This window comes from Melospiza georgiana, chromosome 5 (genome assembly GCF_028018845.1).
Source record: "Melospiza georgiana isolate bMelGeo1 chromosome 5, bMelGeo1.pri, whole genome shotgun sequence".
Taxonomy (NCBI): Eukaryota; Metazoa; Chordata; class Aves; order Passeriformes; family Passerellidae; genus Melospiza; species Melospiza georgiana.
The window spans coordinates 35,955,034-35,978,888 of record NC_080434.1 but is presented as its reverse complement, the minus strand read 5'-3'; the positions used below and the strand labels follow the sequence as shown (position 1 = coordinate 35,978,888).

The window sequence follows — 23,855 nt, the reverse complement described above, 5'->3', positions numbered from 1 at the left end:
AATATTCTGTGTTCTCACTCCCAAGATTGTTTTCTTTGTTATTCACTGATTAGAAGTCCAGTGGTAGCCTCCCATTGACTGAATGTTACCTCATGTTTGTTCACAAAGAACAGAATAATGAGCTGCTTGATGGTATTTTGATTTTGATTGGAATAGATTTTGAATGGAGTGTTTTGGTTTTTAATGGAATAGACTTTTGCCTCTGGAAATGAGAAGCCACGTGTACACAGACATTTACTGCAGAATAAAAGGCAAATGTTAATTTGATTCCAAATCCACAGCCCCCTACACAAAGTTTAAAGGGCAAAATGGAATTCAATACATATGTTGGATCATTTCTTTGAGTCTGAGAGTTGCCATAAAGTAATAAGTATACCAAATAAGGCATAGGAAACAAAAATCCTATAATCCAGAAACATCCATTTTCCTTAATTGAAAGGTAAAAAGCCAAGCTCTCTCCCCCTTGCCTCTTAATGTGCTATTATACACATGACACACTTGGAACAGATGTTTTAGGATAGCAGCAGTGGTGCCTGTGTGTCACTGTTAAACTATGCCCAGCATTTCAGGGAGCCAAGGATTCAAACCTTGGGTTGCAGTGCTGGGAGCTGGGATAGACTTGCTGCAGCAAGGAGAGGGAGGTAGAGCAGATGCATTCCAGGTGCTCCTATGCTAAATAATTTGTCAGATAAACAGACACATTTTTCCAAGTTCTGCAAGGATGTGTTTTATTTGTGAAGTTTAGTAGATATTTTTGTGTCAAGGAAAGTAACTTACTGACCTTTGTGATATTTACTGTAGTAGAGATTCTGTTAACATATTTCACAGTAATGATGATTACAGATTTCTTAGTTCCTAGAGTCTCATTAGTTGTTCACATGATACTGATACAGCTTTTTTCAAATTTCTGCCTCACCCAATAATGTTTTCTTTATCACACATCTGATTCACTAATGATGTTTGGCTTCCATGTGGCACCTGAGGAGCCTTTACTGCAGTGTTCGTGTACCTCATTCTGATGGACAGGATTTTGGAGTGTGTTAAACAGAGTGGCTTTAGCTCCCACTGCATTTCTGTATGTCTGCACTCTAAATGGTACAGCTTGAAACATGATCTAGTGTGGCCTGTGTCTCCTCTGGGTATGATGTGTAAGGAGAAAAGGACTTAATTTTGCAGAAAGGGCTGGATGTCTAAGCAAGGTTGTGCTTAAATGAAAAGTAACCCATTTGAGTATCAACTGCACTTTTTAAAAACAATAATCTATAATGTTATCTTTAATATTGTGATTCTACATCTAATCCAATTTCCACATGCATGCTATGAGCAGCTCTCAATTCCCTTCATGCATCTTTGGGCACGTGTGCAATGCCACTTCAATGGATTAGATTGAAATCAGAGTAAATCAGGGCATTTTAGCAAACAGTTTGTTCCTTGGTCCTGCAGAGGAAGCCAGATGGGTGGATCCCATGTTTTTGCTGGACTGTATGTGCACTTCTGGGGCAATAAGAAATGCTGGACAAAATATTTAAATTTACATCATGACCTATGTTTCTCTTGCTGCTTGTGAGGTAAATGCAACTTACTTTCAGACAGAAGTGACTGTTGCATGTTTAAATGCTCACACAGCGGGATTATGTTCATGTTTTATTTTGGCAGAGACAGTGAATTCCATTTGCATTGCAGTCACTTTTCCTCCTTCTGACTCAAGGCTGTGTGGTGAGGCAGTGAGTCTGTCTGCAGCTTCGATGGAGCAGCTCTTTGAGTAGCCCTGCAGACTGCATCCTCTTTGCTCTCCTAAACTGGACATATCTTCCCTATTCCTGGGCTAGGGAAATGGTCCTGCTGGAAAACATGAAGTAAATAAGTGTTGCCACCTGAAATGCTTGCAATTTCTGAACTACAGCCCTAACATTCTGTTCAACATCGTGCTTGTTGTGCTAACCTGGCTTACTTGGAAGCCAGGCTAGGTCAGCTGATGAAATGTCTGCTTTTTACCGAATTCCGTTCAGACTTGCCCTTTAGTGCTGGGATAGGATCCCCTTCAGTTTAACGGGAACCGATTTTATACAGACTTCATCCGGAGGGCGCTTGAGCACCTGCTGGGGGCTGTCTGTCGGCAAATGTAACTTTTAAAAGGTTCGCGATCGCTAAGAAACAAAGCACTAATGCCACCGTCCCAGGGCGCGGCAGGGATGGAGGGGAAAGCTGGGACGCGGCCCGGCCCGCAGGCAGCGCCGGGAGGCGGCCGGGGCTCGCTGCCCGCCCCGGGTGGGGCTGGCCCGGCCCCCGGGTGAGGCAAGAGCGGCGGGGCCGCAGCGGGACCTCCTCCCTCTTCGCTCCTGCCTCGCTCGCTGCCTCGCTCGGTGCTCCCGGTGGCTCAGGGCGGCGCGGCGGGAGGTGAGGGGCGCGGGCAGCCCGGGTGGGCGGGCGCTGTCGCTTTCTGCTCCTCGCTGTCCCTCACTGTCGCATCTCTCTTTACAGACTCGGACTCGGCCCCACCCGGAGGATCCCAGAGATGGCGAAGGTGAGGAAGGCGGCGGCTCCGGGAGGACACGGCCTGACAGCCCGTGCCCGGCCGCTCCCGGGGACGTCCTCGTATTATCCCTCTCCTTACTTTCACTCCTCGCCCATTTCTTTTCGGGCTCCCCTCAACCAGCCCATCGACAAGCCCAGGCGGACGGGAGGGGAACGGGGGGTCATGTGAGGGACACGTCAGGCACAACTTGTTTTCTTTTTTTCTTTTTTTTTTTCACCAGTTTCCACTAATTTGGCCAAGTTTTCGGTACCCTGTGTTTATGTTGCGCATGGGTGGAGGCTCCTTCCACTGAAAGGAAGGAGAAAAAAAATATCGCCGTGGCAGTGCCTAGTGGGGACTCGGTATTTCTATTCCCAGTTTTCCCACAGCTAACATGAGTTTTTCTGGGAGCTATTGTACAGTTCTTAGTTTGGGGGGGACTTTGTTTTGCAGCCCTTTGGTTGCTGTGGTTTGAGCCTGGATGAAGGTGTGGAAAATGGGGCAGACTTCAGCCTTTGTTTCTATAATTGTGCCAAATGCATACACTCTGAAAAGTAAAATAGGAGTTTAATGGCTTATTTGTAGGGGTTTGTAATGGCTTTATGGGGTTTGTACTGCTGTGGAAAGTGAAAGCAATCAAGGTCTGTTAGGGCTTTCACAAAGGTCAGAATAATTGCACTTAATGAGTGGAGTGATTACTAGGTTTAATACCCTTGTGAATATTTACTTATATTATATCTGAATTTTCTTATAAAAGAAAGAGAACTTCTTTCAAAGAAAAAAGTTTTTAATAGTATTTTTCTAAATTCTTGAAATTGTCATTTTTTTGGGGGGAGTTTTCTTTTGAGTGACAAAGAAGGAGTTTTTCTTTCTCTATACATCAGGCCTGGGTTGTAGTATGCATGTTAGGAGAACAGGAGCCCTTACCCATGCCAATGCAGGACACCTGGCTAGAGGGATGTACTTGGACAATAAGCCTTTTATTACAGTGTGTGTTGCATTACTTATAGGCTTAAGGGTAACTTCCTTTTACTAAAAGCATGGAAATTGACAATATTCTCTTGTCTGTCCCACAGAGACAAACTTTAATTCACGCTCTTAACAGGAATGTTTCATTCTTCACTAGTGCAAGCCAGTTACTCTTGACTCCAGGTAGTAAATTTTGTACAGGCTAAGGTAACCCTTGAGGGATGGCTTTTTTATCTGTGGTGGGTGTTGGTAGATGGAAGTCATTGGAACAATGAGGGTTTTTATTAGGGAGGCCTTGTTCTCCAGTTGCCACATTCAGAGGGCTGCTTTCCACATAAGCAGTATTCTTTACCTGTGCAGTTAGGCAGCCACAAAAGACTGGGAGTCTTAAAGCCTTGTAGCCTGTAACTCATTTCATGAAAATGAAAGAAGCAAAGTTGAAGAAGCTCTACTTCTCATGACAGCTGCCTGTTCTATATGCTGCATTATGAAATGGTGGTAAGAGTGAAAATGCCCATGAAATGCTGACTGTCAATTGACAGAAATTCCTTGTGTACAGCTAAAGCTGCAGGGTTCACAAAGGCTGCACAGCACAGTGTACTGGAGTTCAGTTTAGCCTAGGTGCATCACTGAAGAATAAAATCTTTGAAGAAGGTAAGTTATATTTGGAGTCTTGGTCACTGAAATACCTGTCCTTGCCCACTTCTGTAAAGGCTTTTTTTTTTCTTTGCTCGAAGGCCTGGGGAACTTTGTGTTTACTGTCTAGAATAGAAAGGTTCATTCATTTTGTAGGAAAACTACAGCATGTGCTGCACAGGCTGGTGTCTGTCTGCCTGTGTTTATGTGCTTTCTTTGAGGGAGCACTGCTGCCCTGACAAGCTGCCCTTTCTCTCCCAGCTGTGTGTGCAGTGGTCTTTGTTACTGCAGCAATGCACAGGGTACCATCTCTTCCTCAGTGAACAGGCTGAGCTGCTGCCCTGTGCTTGCTGGCTCAGAAATCTGGAAAGAAAGCAGCAGGTGTTGTGGACTGGTCTGTTTTGGTGTGCTACTCCTAATTTTTTTCCTGAATAAAACTTTGGGAGGATTTGGTGTGACCACATGTAAACCGCCAGGAAAGGATCACTTGCTGCTGCTGAAGGTGTGGCTGCTCTGCACTATATCTGGAGTTCCTGTTCTGCCAATGTGCCCCTGTGAGTCTGAGCACAGGGATAGTATTGCCAGCTCCATAGCGCTCCAGAAAACTGTCTCATGTTCCAAAGTACAAACAGCCCTTCAGAACTGGGCTCTGAGCAGCCCCCTCTGGCTCTGTTGAGGTTACTCCTGACATTTCTCAATGTCTCTGTGTTGGTTCGTACACGGATGCTGCTTGCTCTTCTCCTTCTCTCCCACCCCCTCTTCCTTTTTTTTTCCATCCCTCCTCCCTATCTTTGATATCTCTGTGGTGTACTGACTCAGAGTTCACCACAGACGTTGTGTAATTGGTTTTTCTCAAGAGTTTAAATTTAGTGGGGCAGATGTGAGTAGTCTGCTGACCTGAGCTTACTCCTCCTGTTTAAGGAGACAGTCTGAAGCACTGTTAAACTTGGAGAGGTGTTTTGTAGACAGGTCTTTTTAGTTTTACATTTGCATCACTCTGTGCCTGTATCCATCCACTCACAATGCCATTTGCACTGTGCTGCCCTTGAAATGTCAGGAATTAATGGCATATTTCTTGTGTCATATTGGTTTTAGACCACAGTTTGAACTGGCATCTCTGTGTGGACTCCAATGGCTCTGAAGGCTTTCAGGTCAACAGTGAACTCTGTGTTGTGTTTATCTGCAAGATGGGTCTTGTGTAAGACATCTTAGAGCAGTCTGTCATTTATTCAAGCACGTGACCTCCTGGGCTGTCCTCAGTCTGCTGGAAATAGCTTACCTTCTCTCTTTGCTGCTAAATATTCTCCATTTCCAATCTTACCACTCCACAGTTTTCCTGTGCCATCTTGTAAACAAATGGCTGCTTAAAAAAAAGAAAAAAGTCTCACAGCACCTTCTTTACACTGAATACTGGGTTTTCCAGCAGCAAAATTTTGAGACACTGCTTCTGTTGCTGCGGAGAAAGGGGGTAGCTCTTCATCTGTGGAACTCTTACTGAGAAGAAGGTGCTGTAGGTGGTACAGAGCCATGGTAGTGGGGAAGGAGTCTCAGGCAGTTCAAGTATGGTCTGTTGTTTGCTGTTATCAATGCTCTGCATTCAGCTGTGGCTGAACACAGGGGCTTGTGGGTGGGAAATATTTTGTGTCTTGGTGAGGAAAATGAAAAGGAACCTCATTAAGTGGCTCTTGTTACTATTGCCAGGGTATGTGGCACTGTTAGTTTGTGATGCTAAATTGTCTTTTGGCAGACATTGACTTGGAGGTGCTGGTTAGAAACATTTCACCTGAGGTTTCATCTTCTGGAAACCTTTGCTAGCATAGAATTGGAAAAAAAAAACTAGAGAATGTTAATTTGCTCATTTGGAGGGCCATAAATTCTAAAGCAATATTACCTCTTGCTTTGTAGTCTTTTTATTTTTTTCCCCTCTGCCTTTTCATGCTAATTTTGTGTTTCTATGAGCTTCCTTGGTCTCATTGGAAAGTGTCTGGAGAAAATGAAAGCTGCTGTTTATTTCTAGTGTGTAGTCACAAATTTCATTTGCAGTACACATGACTCCTTAACAACAATCACTGTATTGGGGAACGTAGACAGAGAAGAATGTGTGTAGGTTTGGAGTGTTTTGATGTTGTGATACACATTGTGTTGAGGTTTTTTGTGTTGTGCTTATCTTTTTATTTTACTGCCTGGTGTAAGGTGTGGTGATTGAGTAAATGATAACTCCAGATTACAAAAGGCTTTATACCGAAGACTTTGTCTTTTTCATTTGTGTGCTTTGGGTACTACTGGATGGGGAGCTTACTATCCAAAGAAAGAAGGACCTATGGAGCTGTAGTGTTACTGTGTGTCTGCTTACTTAAACAAGGAATGTTTCTAGTGGTACTAAAGCTACCTCTTCATAGAGGTAAATAAATAATGAAGTTTGTCTGGTTCATAGCTCCTTTTCAGATTTGCTGTGACAGCAGGTTTGGGTCAGGCTGTGGTTCAGAAGAGGTGCTGCCCTCTCTTTATGTGGCCAAAATGTGCCATGTTTGGGAAGGGGGAGGCAGCTCTTGCCTCTGTGGACTGAGGCTCTCACTGCTGCAGAGATTTCTGCTCTTGTCCATTGATTTCACAAATGGGAAATCTGAACTGGAGTAACTAAAAGGGCACTTGTGAGTAGTGGAGTGTTTTAGATGGGTCTGTGGTTGTTGAACACAGCATGCCTGAGTAATCCTTGCTGTACCCCAGCTGTCAGGCCACACTGCAGTGCCCTAAAAAGCACTAGGTTGAGCTGTGCTCTGATGTGAAGTTAGGGATAGCTTCACCCTTTCCCAGTACTGGGCCAACTATTGGCAGTGTCACATCTGCCCACATGTGGCTCCTAAAGGCAGGGGTGACTCAGGTTCTGGTGGAGGGTGGTGGTGGCAGATGGGGTGCCAAAATCCACTGAGTGCTGTGTGCCACAGGGGAATGCCTGGAATGCAAACGGTGCTCAGACATCAGGACAAGTCTTTTAGGCTTCAGCTGCACCAGATTTTCAGGAACGGCTCATCAAGCTTAGTGTGTGTTCAGGCTCTCTATGCAGTGCTTTTGTCAGTTGACAAAAATGAGAAGGGCCATGCAGAGAGATTTCATCTGGCATTTAGTGTTCACACATACCTTGTCTATAACAGCCACATGGGAATGTTGGGCTGTTGTCACAAGACTTAAGGATTGTGGAGGGGAATTCCACTTGCTTATAACAAGATAAGCAAAAGAAAGCACAAGATCAGTATCTGCTTCCTCTGAGATTTGTTGACTTTGGTCATTTCCAAAGGAGAGTTGTGGTACTTGTGTAATATTCATTATGTTGAGATGATATGGAACAAAAATAAAATAAATAACCCCACTCTGGCTGGAGTGGTAGTAAGGGAGGAGGAAGGAAAGACTTTTCAGTCTTTATCTGTTTTACCAAATTAAATTCAGTGCATAAAAGTGAGTCCCAAATCCTTGAGATTGTTTTCATGGTAGCCTTGGAATTAGCTATGAAGATGATGATAAATCCATTCCAAGTACTACCTGAAAAAATGGCTTATAATGGGACAAGCAGAGTGTTCCAGTGGGATTGTCACACCTCTGAGCTCTCCTGGCTATTGGAAACCATGTCCCACAAAGAAATCTGTTCTTGCCATTTAGCGCTGTGACGCTTTTGTTCTGATCTGTCAGAATGTGAGAAGTGAACCTGACTCCTGGCTACTGCTGTGGGAGCCTGAGGCGTCTCTGCTGGCAGGAGCAGGAGGGAGCCCTGGGGCAGTTTCTGGTTACTACTCTTTTCTCCCTGCCCTTCTGGCTGACCCGTCTCTGATGAGTGCATTGACTGGAGACCAGAGTGGCTGAAATTCCTAACTCCAGGGAAGGCCAGAAGGCTGTGCTGCCTCTGGAGTAATCCGGTGCCAATCTCAGTAGGTGTCTTGGCACTTGCTATTGTGCTCTTTCTTGAGAGTGGAAAAATGCCCTGCCTGTTTGATTGCTGTGTTTTTATGGCTGTGCTCACAGGAAATTTCCCCTCTGCAGCTGCTGGAAACACCTTCCTGTTCCCCAAACCCAGCTGTTTTCCCTCTTGGCCACTTCCATAGTTAACTACTGTGCTAAACACATATAGGTTCTGGAGCTATCCTATTGAAATAAAGGCAAAACTTTTCCACAGAGATGATGAATGTCCTGTTGTGTTTAATCCAAAGAGAAATTCCCTCAAGAGCCATGTTCCATGGAAACCTAGTAGAATTGTTTTTGTGTTTGGACAAACTGATCTCTTACCCTTATGTTTGAACTGGTGGCTTTTTTGTGTTTTTTTTTTTTTTTTTTTTTTTTTTTTTTGTTTTAGTTATAAACTAATGTAGCTGAATCACTTTTTAAGAAATTGCTCATGTCAAAAGCACTATGATGAAATAGTGAAAGCCATTGTAGAATTCAGTGGGTTGCAGGGTGGTGGAAAAAATCAGCTTGAGAGTTCCAATAGGGGTTTTCTTGAGAAGTTTTTATTTCCATATGTCTTTGTGCCATTTGGGCTAGCATACATGGTTTGTGCAATTAATTTTTCAAATTACTTTAGCAAATGATAAATTCATAATAATTTTCTCGCATTCAGGTTCCAGTGTTGGAGATAAGAGTAGTTTACAGAATTGGTATGTAAATACCCCCAAGTTTAGCTGCACTGCTAAGGGAATCCATAGTAGTACCTCTGGACTGAGCTGTGTTTAAACACCACAGACTGCTCTTTAGCCAGACAATTGCAAGAAAAAGACAGTCAGCTTTTGGATTGTGAATTCAAATTTAACCTAAGCTCATGTATGAACTTGAAAGATGCAAAATTCTATTTCATGGCTTTTTCCCTCTCCCCCTGACCCCTTTTTCCCCTCTAGTACACGAGAGGCACCGTGACAGCCTTTGCTCCTTTCGATGCCAGAGCTGATGCAGAAGCCCTTCGTAAGGCCATGAAGGGATTGGGTAAGGATAATTTTTATTTTACAGCAAAGAAAAGGCTCTTCCTCCTTTGCAAGCCTCCTTTCTTACCTTTTTTGCCTCAGTAGATGAGGGTAGGGCATGTGTTTACAAGCTATGGAATGACAGCCCTGGGACTGCACTGGTCTGGGCGTGTCCTGGTTGTGGCTGTGCAGCTCTCACGGGTGTTTATTTTTGGGTTAGCATGAGGGAAAAGGGAAGGGGTTTGCACATTCCCCATTAGGAAATGGATGTTCCACATGCTGTTCTGGGCACACTGAAGTTTTACAGTGCAGTAGCTCTGGATTTACAGGGACAGCTGTGGAGAATTACAGCAGCATGGTAGGAGCTCTGCATGGAAAATCCACAGCAGCCTCCTGGCCCTGGAATTGTGTGAGCACAGTGCAGTTACTGGGGCAAGGAATGTGAGCAAACAGCGTGAATGTGAGCACACAGCAGACTAGGAAGTGGTCAGTAAACCCACACTGGAGCTTTCTGCCCCAAAATTTCCTGGGAGAACAAACCCTGATGTGCTGTTTGCTCTGGGGCAGGAGGGATGTGTGATACACCTCAGCCTAGAGGCAAACTGAGTAGGGCTGGGAGGACCTACCTTGCAAGCTTTGTGTATAAAATGGATAATAGCTCTGCTGTTTTCCATACACTGCTGCCCTCGGAGGTGTTTGGGTTTGCTAGATTGAGTTTTGCTGGGAGTTGGCTGTTTGTTGGTTAGCCCAAAGGCAAGACTTTCTGTGGAGCACTGACTGACTAAGTGTTATAGCTGGTGCTTGGAGCAGAGTCTGGATCAGAGCACTGATGGAGAACAAACGTGTTTAGTCCTCCAGTCGTGTTTTTGCACCGAACTTGATGGCTCAGCTTGGGGTACAGTGACATTTGTTATTTGAATGATTCTGCTGTTGGCCAGTAGACTTTTGTTGTCCAAGGATCTTTCACTGCCTTTTGAGTTTGTGCCACTGCAGTTTGTTTTTCAAAGTGTGTTTGTAACTTGTACTTTCTACCTTCAGGGACTGATGAAGAAACTGTGCTGACGATCCTCACCACTAGAAACAATGCTCAGCGTCAAGAAATAGCTTCTGCCTTTAAAACCTTATTTGGCAGGGTAAGAAGAAATACCTCTGGAAATGAGCTGGTTCTGGTTAACAATGATTACTTTAAAATATGAGGCACATTCACCATATTACTTGTAAAACATTCCTTGCGAGAATATCTACTTTTGCTTTTGCCTCCCCCTGTCCCCTACCCTGCCTTATACTAAAAAAATCACAAAGTGTTTCAGGTTTTCCAAATGTCTGTTCATCCTTTTCTCCTGCCTTATTTGCTTCAGCTGAGGTACCAATTATAAGAAAGAGAGGTGCTCCTCTCTTGTCTTTTTTGTTGTATCCCCAGAGCTTTCAGCTTGCAGACTCATGTGCATCCTTTTAAAATGCTTAGTCCTTGTTCATCCCAGCACTGTTTGTTCTGCACTAGGATCTTGTGGATGACCTGAAATCAGAACTTACTGGCAAGTTTGAAACCTTGATGGTGTCTCTGATGAGACCAGCGTATATTTTTGATGCTCATGCACTGAAGCATGCCATCAAGGTAAGAGGAGAGAGAATTCATGTGTTACATGAAAGGATTGGTGCTATTGGTTGGTTTTTTTTAATGAACTTTGATTGCTCAAGGGAGTGCTAATAGAAGTAGGCTTAAAAAAAAATGCTGACTGATGCCAGTGCCATGGTTTTGCCTGGGTATTTTTTCATCCTAATAACTCAGAGGCAGTTTAGAAATTTACACAGCATAACAATTGTTCCTTCTGGTTAAAGACAATGACTAGGTGTGCAGTTGCTTTCATAATCTTTTTGCTGTACAAGTGCAGTGCTGAAGTTCAGAGGGCTCTGGATTTTTCTGATGTGAGCAGCTGAGGTTTTATAACTAGGCAGCTGTATAAAAATTAGTTCAGAGCATTTAACAGAAATGTGGTGCTCTTTGTTTCTTCCTGTTATTTAAGCTACAGAGTGTGCTACCCCTGATGGATTGCAGTGCAAGTCCAAAATTGATGAGCTTGTGTAAACTGGTGTCCACAAAAATTATGAGCAGGTATTGTCTGTAGTATTGAATGACCTCTAAAAGACTGCCTTCGGTAACACAGAGGGAATAATTGATGAGCCTGTTAGTGTCCCCCCTCTAAATTTTCTCTTTAGTGAATGCATTTAGTGCCTTTCTGGGCAGGTTAGGTAAACAAACAATTTACAATGTGGATGTGTAGAAATTTCAGTGTCTCTTCCGTGTGCTCTTTTTTTCTGTCTCTGTCACATCTATGGAATTTCAGGAATTGGATGTCCCTGGACTATTTACAGTATTGATCAAAATAGAGGACACTGAACTTGACTCTAGTGTGAGGTGGTGCTTTGTGGAATGACACTTCCATGCAAACTCCCAAGATCCTGGATGAGCAGCTGGTTAATATGTAGGCTTTAGTCAACTGTGCAAGCAAGTGCTCATGCACCTGTGTCCCAGCAAATAGTCCTTCAGGCAACAGAAACTTAATTCCTGGAGATTTTCTGTAATGCCTTTGTGTGTATTGGGGGAAGGGATGGTGGTACCTGACAGAGAAACTGATAAAGGCCTTGTTGATTATTAAAAAATTGTATTCCCAAGCTCCTGTTATTGATTTAGGAGTCAAAGACTGACAGGGAACTGACAAAGAGATGGCTGTAGGTGGGAAAGTAGAGGTAGTGAAACAGGAGTGGTTTTGTTCTTGTTACTGAAAAAAAAATTTAAACCCAACACCATGGAATTTTAGAGACTGCTTGCACAGGAAAGGATGTCAGTACTGGCTGCAGCTCAGCCAAGGGGGGTAGCAGTAAAGCAGATGTGATGGCAGGGACTTCACTGCAAGGTAACTCAGCTAAGAGCACTAGCTGTGTGCCAAAGGCTGTGCCATCCATTTTCACTGCTGCTGCTTGGATTAGAGTGAGTTTAACTGCACCTGCCTCCCTTGTTGAGTAGGCATGTTCATGAAACAATCTGTATTTTGGAAATGATTGCCTGAAACCTGGCAGGTTTGTATTCTGGATAGCTTTGTGTGCAGTTGCATATGTTTGCATGTGTTTAGTATTCAGTGTTTTCCTTACAGGAAAGGTTGAAAATCACATGTTGAAGCAAAAAATGGTCAGTATTGCATTTCAGTATTGCTTTTGTGAAATGACTCCTTTGTGTGTGTAAAGAGCAGTGGATTGTTCTTGCAAACAAAGGATTAGACTTGTGGAAACAAGATATTGGCCTGGCTTTTGTAAGTTCTATCCTCGTAAAAATGAAAGAGTGGTTGTTGTTGCTGCTGTCATTAAGAACTGCAGAATTGCTGGGACTATCTGGGTTAGCAATTCTCTTGTACAGTGTTTCCAGTGGAAGAAGAGTTTTGTTTAACAGTACATAGTTTGTTTCACAGCAGGCTGCAGATCTGTGCTGGGTGGCTCTGTGCTTATCTGTGTCCTGGCTGGTGACAGACACTGTATGAATTAGAGCTAAGATGGAAACTTACTCCATTCACTTCTCCTGATGTCCTTGATTGTAATAGCAAGGAACTGAGGTGTAGGCACACAGGTTGTGATGATTGGGGCTGCAGCTGAGCCTCATCCCCAATGTGCTACAGCTGTGGGCAGCAGGTGAGCAGCATTGAAGGTAACGAGAGCCCAGGGGCACTGCCCAACCACCAAAGGGAGCAGGGCATCAACAGGAGGGGAGAAAAGGCTGGGCTGAGGGACAGGAAGGACAGATGCCTGCAGCCTTCTGGAGTGGTGTGGTGTTACTGTGTGGGTTGAAGCTTCTGAAATGGTATGGTGACACTCTATTGTGGCTGTCTCAGCTGTGACATGAGGCACACCTGGCTGTGCTTGGGTGTGGAAGGGCCCCTCTGAATCCTGCAGTGCTGGGCTTTTATAAATTGTTGGATTGGTTTTCAAAACAATCAAGACAAACTGGGAGAAATTATCTTGAAAATCCCCAGAGTGTCTCAGAAAGAAGAAAATATTTTTGTTTATTTGATTCAAATATATAAGTTTATGCTTGGTTTTGATTGTCAAAGGGATTTCTTGTTTTCCTTTTGTTATTCCATCAACTGATTCATACTTGCACCCCTGCAGGGAGCAGGAACCAATGAGAAAGTGTTGACTGAAATTCTTGCCTCCAGAACACCTGCAGAAGTGCAGAATATTAAACAGGTTTATCAGCAAGGTAACTTTCTGTATGAAATAAGGGTCTCAGTTCAGTTTCTTTGATATGATTTTATGTCATCTTTGAAGTAAGGTCTATCTCTGAACTGATGGATATGTCCAATACAAGGGAATTCTTTCTGCTGTGTTGCAAAGCTTCATATTGAAAGAAACTAGAATTTGAATTGTAAATTGAAATAGTTTATTTCAGGGTTGTGACTGCAGGTTGTGGTGCTTCGTGCTTTATAGTTAGAATTCTTTCAAAAGCATTCATGTCCTCCACCCATTATTTTCATCCCTTGCACTGAAAGGCAATTTTCAGTAATTGGAAACAAGAGAACAGTCACATAAAAAACCACAAATGTGGTGGTTTTTTTGCCTTTTGCTCTGTATTGTGTTCAAGTGCACTTATGCTAAAGCAGGTGCAGCTTTTGGCTGTCTGCAGGAGTAGATGCTTTTACCCTGTAGTTGTGGGCTTGTTTTTCAGGGCAATGTTTAATTCAACAGATTGGTTTTAGTTCTGTGCAGATTCCTGCCACACAAGAAATTGTCACGTTTCAACAAATTTTGAGCCCAAACACAGAGTCTCTAGGGAAAAAATTTATTAGTAGCAAACTTGTCTGGGCTCATGATTTTTGTACAGTGAAACTGCCGAATTTTAGCATGACTCCATGTCTGTATCCTCTTTAGTTCCTTTAGGAGCTGTATCCATGCATGTCACCTTGTAGTTCAAAATATTGTGAATAATCTGTTCCTGACATGAGCTGTGAGGTGCTCTATTTTCCATTTTGGAGTAGTGTTATGTAGGTGAAAGCAGAATGTCCTGAGTGTGAAAGATGCTTCTGATAGATGATTGTCTGTCAAGGGGACTTTGTGCCTTTCCTTGCTCTCCCCTCTAAATAGTGAGGGCCTCTGCATGGTGGTGAGCAGATGTTGCTCTTTTGCAGAGTATGAAGCTGACCTGGAGGATAAGATCACAGGGGAAACCTCAGGCCATTTCCAGAGGCTGCTGGTGGTGCTGCTGCAGGTTGGTGTGCTGTTGTGGGCTGACTTTCACTGCTGGGTGCACTTAGCCCTTCCTGCTGACTAAGCTGGGTTCTGGATGGGCCTGTGCTAGGCAGGGCTGGCTCTGGAGTTGAGGCACTTGCTCTGACATGCAGGGTCAGCCTTGGGCTCTCTTCTGAGTAATTTCCATATCGCTGAAGCAAAACACTTCTGTGATGCCCATGGGTGTAGCAGGTGCTGCTATGTGGGGTTTGGAGGGCAAAAGGAGAAGAGGACCCTTATTTCATCCAGACACATGAAAGTAAAAGGGAAAACAAGGTGGTTTTGGACAAGATGCCTTAGGGGTGACTTGTTACAGTAACTTACAGGATCAATGTAACAGATCAATGCTTTTTGACTGATCTGCTAATTCTTCAGTTTAACAACTTCTGAATTTCTGTTTAGGGAAACAGAGATCCTGATGTTGGAGTTGATGAGGCTCTTGTTGAACAAGATGCTCAGGTGGGTGACTTACTAAGGGTTTGGGGTATTTTGAGTTGTCTCACAAAGATGGCAAACAGCTGGAATTCCAATGTGAAAGTGACAGTTAAGGTTCTCTGTTTTTCTTATATGTTTTCATGTGCTCTTGTATGTTCTGGACAAAAGTGTCAAAACCTGAAATACTGGGATCAAAATTTGTTGCACTTTCACACTTCAGTTTTGCTTAGTACTTAATGAAGAGCCTGAATAAAACAGTGAGTAGATCATTGGAAGAGGCTGAGGCTTGGTGATGCTGAGGGACCCACTGCTGGAAAACTCAGATGTTAACAGTTCATTCCTTCATACCTGACTTGGACTTCTCTCTGAATTGAATCCCTGTCCATGACTGCTCCCTGCCCCTGTGCTCTGGATGGAGAGGAATGCCTGCAGTTAACCCTGTCCTTGCCTGTCTCTAGCTGGTGCCATTTGGTTTGTTGGAGTGATGGTTGATATTTCAGTGATTTGATTACAACTCAGTTAATACATGGTGGTTCTCAGTTATTTCAGACAACTCTGCATGAGACATTTTCCTCTCATAAATTGTCTGCTGAGATGAAAGAAATTGGATTGTTTCAAGGTGACAAGAGTAAACACCGAATATTAGATCAATAAAACATTCTCCTGAAAGCACAGCAAGATGGAGAGACAGATTGGCAAAATATATTTTACTGGTACAGGCCTATCCTTTGTCACTTAAATGCAGAAGGCATTGTTGTTTTGCTGTCAAAGTTAATTTCCTGTGACAATTACAGCTGGAAAATTAGAGGGGCAAATGTTTGAATTGTGCACTAGACTGTTCCATGAAATTGAGTCTTGCTTTTAGCTGGGCCTATGTAATTGAGGAAACGTATGAAGCACTGGCCCTGGTAGGCAGGTAGATTCCTTTTGGCCTCTTTAATTGGGTTTAAATGAGCAGCTAAATTTAGGAGGCACTAAAACCCAGCTCTTGAGAAGGTCCTGGTTTTCCAAACAGTCTCTGTGGTTTGCTGCATGCATTTAACTTGGGCTGGGACCTTGAGTCAATGGACTTTGCCATTCACCACCAACACAGCGGGAACAGATTCAGTCACTTCGTAATTGCTATTGCCAGGTACAGATGGTCAGAACTGGGGTACATGACTCTGCAGATGTAGGAGTATTTTTGGCTTCCCAATGTTGGTTTTTTTTGAGTCATGTATTCTGGAAAGGACTTGATACATTAGAAGGCAAACTTTTTGCTCAGTAGCGATGTTTAAATTTTTTATGATTACTAAATATTAATTCAAAGCAATTGTGGGGCTTTTCTGAGAATGCCTGAAGGAGAAAGTCTGTCTTGTTGAAAAAGCTTTTGTGAATATCACTTCTTTCAAGTTATACAGTTGAGGTATGTTTTGTGTATTGCCCAGTGGCAAGGCAGGTACCAACTTAAAGCTGACATAAAGTTCTATTTGCAAATTTTAGTATCTCTAAATCTGTCTTTTGCTGCTATTTTTCTAAATGCTGTACTGGGACTTCTCATTTTTTTACTGGATGGAGAGTGCTGGATTCATTTGCAGGGCTTAGCATATGTTATTTGTAATAAATATCCTGGAAGTGAATGCCTTGAGAGATTTTTCCTCTCCACCTTTTTTTCACTTTGTACCATGAATATTAAAAAGATCATATATACTACAGTATGTACAACCTTTCTCCTTACAGAGAAGCTTAGCACAGTTTGGGAAAGGGCAAAGTTTTCCAGCTGTCAGGAAAAAGAAATGGTTTCATTTTCCAAATTGCTTTTTCTTTCTTGTTCTCTCCTGACTCTTGCTCATTCCAGCTTCTTGAAGTGCTTTACTTTCCTGGTGCTGAAAATGCACCCAGGTCTTTGCAGCAAATACAGACTTGCCTGAAAAGCCACAGATGTGCTAAAACCATGATTAAAATCTGGTTTCAAACAGCTAAGAATATATCAGCCTGAAAATCCTTTTTGTGAGAGCTTCTAGATCCATCTTCCCCTCCTTCTTGGAGAACTTCCTCCTGGGCCAAGTTGGTGCGGTTTTGCTGTTGAAGCCAATCATGTAACAAATTTTATGCCATTTGAACAAGGAAAGGGTTAAAAGGGCAGAAAAGGCAGTACTGGGAATAGATTTTATCTATATTATCACAGCTTCAGCAAACTTGAGTCCTTATGAAGAGGACTATGCACAGTCAGTTTCAGGGCCTGAAGCTGCATTACTCATGGAAATGCCTTCACAGTCAATTTCAGATATTTTTCATTTATTTCAAAGATGAACTCAGTACTTGGCAATTTCATTTCATTTTTTCCTTCCAGCTATGGCTTGTTAGTAAATTTAATTCTCCTTAGAGTGAGACAAATAGAGCTTTTCAACAGGAGGTGTGGACACAAAACAAATGCTGATGTTTTGATATTTTGAATTTGTAACAGGTTTTGTTCAGAGCTGGGGAGCTGAAGTGGGGAACAGATGAAGAAAAGTTCATCACTATTTTGGGAACCCGCAGTGTTTCCCACTTGAGGAGGGGTAGGTAGTGTGGTTAATGAGGGGCTGAGAACCTCTGCCTGAAATCCAGCCTGGCAAACCTCAGCCCATATTGCGGTGCCTACTTTGAGCTGATAATAGAGGGACAATAGCTTTTTTCCTGCTCCTTGCCCATCCAGAAGTCCCCTTTACCAATCTGCTTAGGTCATTGGGAATAATACATGGAGCTGTTCCTTCCAGGTGCAGGGAGGGGTTGTACAGGGGGCATCTGATGGGAAATTGGTGCTCAGAACAAGACAGTGAGTGGCCAATAGCACCTGAACTGTAGATTCACACACAGGGGGCATTGTCCTGAGGGGCACTGGCAGCAATGTTGGCTGCTCCCTGACTGAGCACCCTTTGTTTTGCAGTGTTTGACAAGTACATGACCATTTCTGGCTTCCAGATTGAGGAGACCATTGACCGCGAGACCTCGGGTGATCTGGAGAGGCTGCTCCTGGCAGTGGGTAATGGAGTCCTGGCGTGTCTGGCCCTAGGCTGCCTTGGCTTACTCCCAGGCCTCCTGAAATTGCAGGTGTCACAGAGGCTGGTGGGAAAACAGGGTTCCTTTAGTAACATAATCACCTGGCATCTATTTTTGTCTGGAGAAGAGGTGGTGAACTGCTTTCTGTGTGGTCATGTGCACCTCTGCCAGAGCTGAGACAGAGCTCTGCCTTTACCTGCCTTCCTGGCAGCTTATCTAGGACAGTGTTGGAGAGTTTGACTAATAAAGTCTCTCTGCTATCAGAAATAAATTTGTTCTACATCTCAGAACTCAGAGTTGTTACAGAGGAAGAGACCATGTGACACCTCTGGAGAGAATGACCCAGTGACAAACACCTTGTCTTGGCAATAAGAGATTGCCCTGTGTTTGATAGCAGTAAATAATTAAATAATTTGTCTTTTCCAGTGAAATGCATCCGAAGTGTGCCTGCCTATTTTGCTGAGACCCTGTATTATTCCATGAAGGTAGGTAAATGTTTTCCCTAGGTCACTTTGCATCTTCTCCAGCTACAATTCCTCTCCCTTTAGCTTGTTCTTAATTTCTTTGGCCACTGTAAATGCTGACAGTATCACTAACTATCTGCAAAAGGTTCAGGGAGTGCAGGGCTGGGAGAGGATACAAATAATTCATGGTTTCCTTGGAGTTCATTATGGATTTGTCAGACCACAGACCTTTTAGTCTCATCAGCTGTTCTTTGGTTTGCTGTTGCTACACTGGAGAACATCTGGCAATATCCACTGGGCGCTTCCCAGCTGATTAAATGCCAGTGTCTTTAGGTGGTGGATGTACTGAGGAAGGAAAGAATTGTAGATTGTGCAAATTAGTACTCTTTGATTTGGATGTGAGTGTTTACAGACTGAGGGCATTGGGTAGCTTTGGAACACATTTTGGTTACTATCCATCCTGTTTGGAGAAGCAAAAGAAACTCAGCAGAGAAAAGGAAAGGCTTAAACAGCTGCAAAATATTACATGTGGGAATTATATTAGCAGTGCATCCATGTTTCTGTTGGCTTCACCTTCTCTTGGATGGGAAGAGATAAGCAAGGAAAGCTGTAATTAACTCCCAGTGGATAATATTAATTAAACCAGAGGCAGGTACTCTATTGTTTTCAGACAAGTTATCAGCTTCCTTGAGGAGTTCCTCCGTTGCCCTTGCTGGAGAGCCCTGAAAGTGCATTTGTCAGAAGATGAGGTGGCAGCTTGAGAGTTAGTGATGAGACACAAAATGATAGCTTAATTTTTAAAAGTCCTTTACTGCTTCTGTGGATACCAATGTAGAATTAGGTTCAGGTGAAAAATAGAAAGTATTGTATCAGTAGGATGAGCTGTCTGAGGAGGATTACTTTGCTCTTATTTATTTTTATTTTTTAAAGACTGCAATTTTCCTGTAGGCTTTAGATTCTTATACACTTCTGTTAGGAGCCTGACCAATGTGTGCTGGTGAGATCCCCTGAGGTTTTTTTGAGTATAAATAAAATCGTTCAACTCTTCAGATAAGAAAGCTTTTTGTCAATTATTACTTTGACAGGGAAGTTTTTACTTCTAATTTATCGGTTGGGCATAACAAGGTTCTGCACTGGGCAGAACTGGCTTTCATGATTAGGTAGGGTAGATCTTGGCTTTTATTCCTCAGAAACCACCGGACTCATGGCATAACTTCTGAGCAGCTTCAGGGCATTTTTAGGTGTTATCCAGGACTATTGCACCCAGAAGGATTGAGTGGCCCTGGAAGTTAGGCTGAAGATGACCGTGGGGGCTCTGCCAAGTCCTTCCCTGAGGTGCATCCACAGGTCAGCACATCAAAGTTTGTACAGCTTCAGCTTGTGTGGAGTCTGCCTTGTCTGAGCAGAGGGGTCAGGGCCTTGGTCCACACAGGAAGGTGAAATGTTTCAAGCACTGAGCATGACAAACAGAGTGGGGCATGTTTGTGTGGTTGGAAAAGGTTTGTGAAGCTGTGCTCCCATAATGAGCAGCAGGAGAGTTGGTGGGGTGAGTTGCTCTGCTTGTGTCCTGCTGTAGGATGTTGCTTTGTCCTGGTCACCGTTGGGACTGAGGTGCCCAGTTCCAGAAGTGAATGCAGTTCTGCAGCCTCAGGGAGCACTGCAGGGGGGTTTACACGTGGTTCTGATTGTGGTGAGCAGCTGTGCTACTGCCTGAGCTTGGAACTGGGGTCTTTTACATTTATGTGGGCATTCACAGCTGAAGCCTGAGATGAAACATGATATAAGAGGCCTGAGAATCTGGCACTCAATAGAGGTCCAGGGATCAGAGCTTCTCTGTTCCCTGCATTTCAGTGTGAATGTCTCATGATGCTGTCCCAAATATTCTGTTTTGGAGCTGAACCGTAATGCAGGAGTGGTTTGAGATGCCACTTGTTGCTTTCATGTTGTACAATACTTGTTTGTATTTCGTGTTTTGTTGAAGCATCTGTCCAGAGCAGACTCATATTTGAAAATTATTTGGTCTTTTCCCTTTAGGGGGCTGGCACTGATGATGACACCCTGATCAGAGTCATGGTTTCAAGAAGTGAAGTTGATCTGCTGGATATTAGACAAGAATTCAGAAAGAATTTTGCGAAGTCCTTGTATCAAATGATTCAGGTAAATTTACTGTTTTGTTCTCAGGGAATGCAGGGGTGATTGAGATGTCATTGTTTTCACTGTTGTTTTTCTTGGCAGAGGATGGGTGTGGGTAGAGCTGGGTGACCTGGACTCTGAGATGGAGTTTCCTCTGCAGTTTTGACATGGCATTGTTGAAGAGGGGGACACTTCCTATGGAAAATGTTTCCTTCCAGTGTTCACTAGGGCAGATGATGTGGTTTTCTGAAATTGCACTTACTCATACACCATATTTAGCTACTGCATCATTTCCTTGTTCTTGTCTGGGTTCCTTATTGTGCAGTGCTTCAGAGAGGGTGCTGGCTCCAGAGAACTCTGGGGTTGGGAGTCTGAATTACCATGAGGTTGAAGTTTAGATCTTGGGTTTGTGATGTGGGTCCCTTGGCAACATTTCCAAATGAAAAGGATTTCACTGTGGAACTGCTCTGAGTCAGAATTTCCTTTGAGTGGATGGGAAGGAACAGGAAGGGAAGGAGCCAGCAAGAAATCTGGAGCCAGCTGTTGCTGCAAAGTTAAACCAAAAGACTTTTATTTTTCTCCTCTGGTTTTATACTGAAAGTCCTGCTTTTTTATGATTTTTCTGTTGTCATTCCTGACATTATGCTCCCTTAACTAGCCTGGGTGGAGTTTTTTTTGGCAATGCCTGCCAGGCCCATACAGATTTCATATCAGAGCTTCCCATTGATTACAGGGAGCAGAGCTGGTGCCTTTCTAGGCAGTGGCAGGTGCACTTTGCCCATGAGTTACTTTTGGTGCTGCTTTGGGCTTCTCCTTTGGACTTTCCCCTGCAGACAAATGTGTCAAATGTGCAGCAGGCAGCTCTGTTTTCTAGTAAAGCTTTTGGAGATTTTTTGTTTCTGGCAGCCTGTCTGTGTAAATACAGCTCTCATGTCAGAGGCAGAGAATTTCCTTGTGTCGTTCCTGAGCAGAGAGTCATCCATGTGGATTTCCTGTGGGCGGGATGAGTGTGTCACAGGCTGGGGCCCTCCTTGGCAGCTGCCCTGGTGACTCACGGTGCTGCTGTGCTGCCTTGACAGAAAGACACGTCCGGAGACTACAGGAAAGCGCTGCTGCTCCTCTGTGGCGGAGACGACGACTGATGGGCGGGGACACGCAGCTCTCCTTGCCCTCCAGCTTTGCAGCCCTTCATTAGCATGTCTGCCTGAGGTTTTGTATCTAAATGCTTTGTGGCTGCTTGAATTTATACTAGGATTGCACTTAGTAAAAAGGAGCGCATTGCTATCCCTCCTCTTTCCCACGTCCCAGCTTCCAGGAATTTCAAGTGCCTTCTGTGATCTGTGAGAGTCACCTTTGTGGAAGGTGGGTGCTGAGCACAGAACCCAGTCCTTTACAGGTGTTTTGCTGAAATAGGAAAAAATAATAATGTATTTCACAATAAATTCAAGAGTATCCTTTTTGCTTTTTATTCCTTACATTTCCACTGAATGTTAAGCTAATTCTAACATGGCAAGCAAGGAAATCCTTTGTATGTAATATTGGAATGAATTTGCTGAACATATTACAAGCAATCATTGGAAATCTAAAGGACCAATAAATTTTTCCCCTCTTATCACAGTTGTATGTGGTTTTTAATCTAATGTTTTTGATACATTTTCCCTTTGGTGTGATTTCACTGCCTCAGACTGTTGGTATATATTTCCTCCCATTATTGAGGTTTTGTGGTACCTATGGTGCTTTGCAGCTCTCCATCCTCCTGTCTAGCCTAGGATATGGGTGCTGTGGTGATGCCGTTGTTCAGTAGAGTTGGAAAACCAAAATATTGGTGCTTGCTTGGGCATGGCATTCTCATTTTGTGCTGCTTTGTGTTTTTCTTCTCCTCTAAAGCTGGGGCAGGGAAGGAAGGAGAGTTGCTGTGCAGGGCCAACGTAGAGTAGATGTCCTGCACTCTAGGAACCAGTCAAGGAGGTCTGGAATGGAAGCAGGTGAGGAAGAGATGGCATCTGTTCTTCAGATAAGAAAGCTCTTTGTCAATTATTGCTTTGGCAGAGGAGTTTGTACTTGTGATTTATCGGTTTGGGATAACAAGGTTCTGCACTGGGTGGAGATGGCAGGGGTCTTGTGAGAAAGGAGGATGGCTGCAGCATCCCTCCCCTCAGGGTTATCAGGGAGCAGAGGGCAGGATGAGCGGAGCACCAGCCTGTTTGGTGGGCTGCCTTGAATTCTCTGCTTTGGTTCAGCATTTATGACTGGATCTGAAAATCAAATTGACATGTGTGAAGGAGAATGAAGAGGCTTCTCTTTCGTGCCTTGGTAAGGCCTGAACACCGTGGCTATAAACTTGGCTTATCAATCAGTCACACCAGCTGCAGAAACTGCACTTTTTAATACTTGTTCTGAAACTGAGTCTTTATATGTTATTAAGAGCTTTAAAACTTTCATGTTGAAAAAATGTGAAGTTTAAGCTTTCTGCATTGTAATTCTTAATTAGTACTGTCATGATCTCTTGCTACTAAGTGCTTTGTTGTCAGTGTAGAATAGGCAGAAGAAAAAATTATCTTCAGATATATATATATATATATATGTTCAGATGTTATTTCCTTTTGCTGAAATGAATTGTCAGTGTTTCAGTTTTGCTTTTTGTGCAACCTTTACAGATGTGTTAGCAAGGATTAATTTACAGCTCCTCATCCTGGAATGACGTAGCCAGCTGCACACACTGCCAGCTTGGCATGACCACTGGTCTGGAAATACCTTGGGATGGATAGCAGGAGGTTTTGGGGGGTTTTGGTAGTTATGGGTTTCATTTTTTTTTTTAATGACTTAAAATTTGCTAAGGCAAAATCACGTACAAAAATCTTTAGGCACTGCTTTCTACTCGTTTAGAGATTAGACTTTATGTAATTTTTCAGTTTCCTTCAGTTTCTTTAGAATTCTTAGGAAAGCATCATCTGATCTTAATGATCTGTTTTTAGTTCTTCAGTAGATTTTTGGTTCACATGTGAAGCTATTCCAGCGGAGTCTGACCCTTGTCAAAAACCTGATGCTTATTGTTTAAATTGAGTGGTCTTAATTACTTGCAGAATTTTGAAGTAGTGACTCTGACCTGGAGTTGTTAGGGGTCAGTGCGGTATCAGTCATCTGCAGAAAGTTTTAAGATGCAAATGGACAAAAGCATTTGAATTTCTCTTTTGAAGAAATTAAACAGAGAAAACAATCTGAGAACATTTCTTACTCTAAGAAGTCTAATTAACATATAAAGAAGTTAATTGAATCATAATATTTGTAGTATTTACTGTGTAAAGTCCCTCTAGGAATACCAGATTTGGAATCTTCAGTGCAGTGCATTCCTAAGAGAGCTTTCAATTACAGCTGCCAATGAATTAATTACTCCCTCTGTGGCAATAGTTAATCATTGGTGTGTTTGGCTTTTTCTCTCTATCTTCTGATTTTGAGTAATGAAAA

General features: G+C 43.2%; 1 protein-coding gene across 1 annotated transcript; it reads left to right on the top strand.

Moving 5' to 3' along the window:
• Window positions 1-2,308: 2,308 nt before the first annotated feature.
• ANXA5 (annexin A5) lies at window positions 2,309-22,002 on the top strand. The gene is made up of 13 exons (XM_058024382.1): window positions 2,309-2,397; window positions 2,482-2,524; window positions 9,001-9,085; window positions 10,102-10,196; window positions 10,565-10,678; window positions 13,222-13,312; window positions 14,238-14,317; window positions 14,740-14,796; window positions 17,219-17,312; window positions 17,681-17,776; window positions 18,220-18,278; window positions 20,292-20,414; window positions 21,470-22,002. Exons 2-13 carry the CDS (start codon window positions 2,516-2,518, stop codon window positions 21,530-21,532), a joined length of 966 nt encoding a protein of 321 aa, XP_057880365.1. The 5' UTR covers window positions 2,309-2,397; window positions 2,482-2,515; the 3' UTR covers window positions 21,533-22,002.
• Window positions 22,003-23,855: the final 1,853 nt, after the last annotated feature.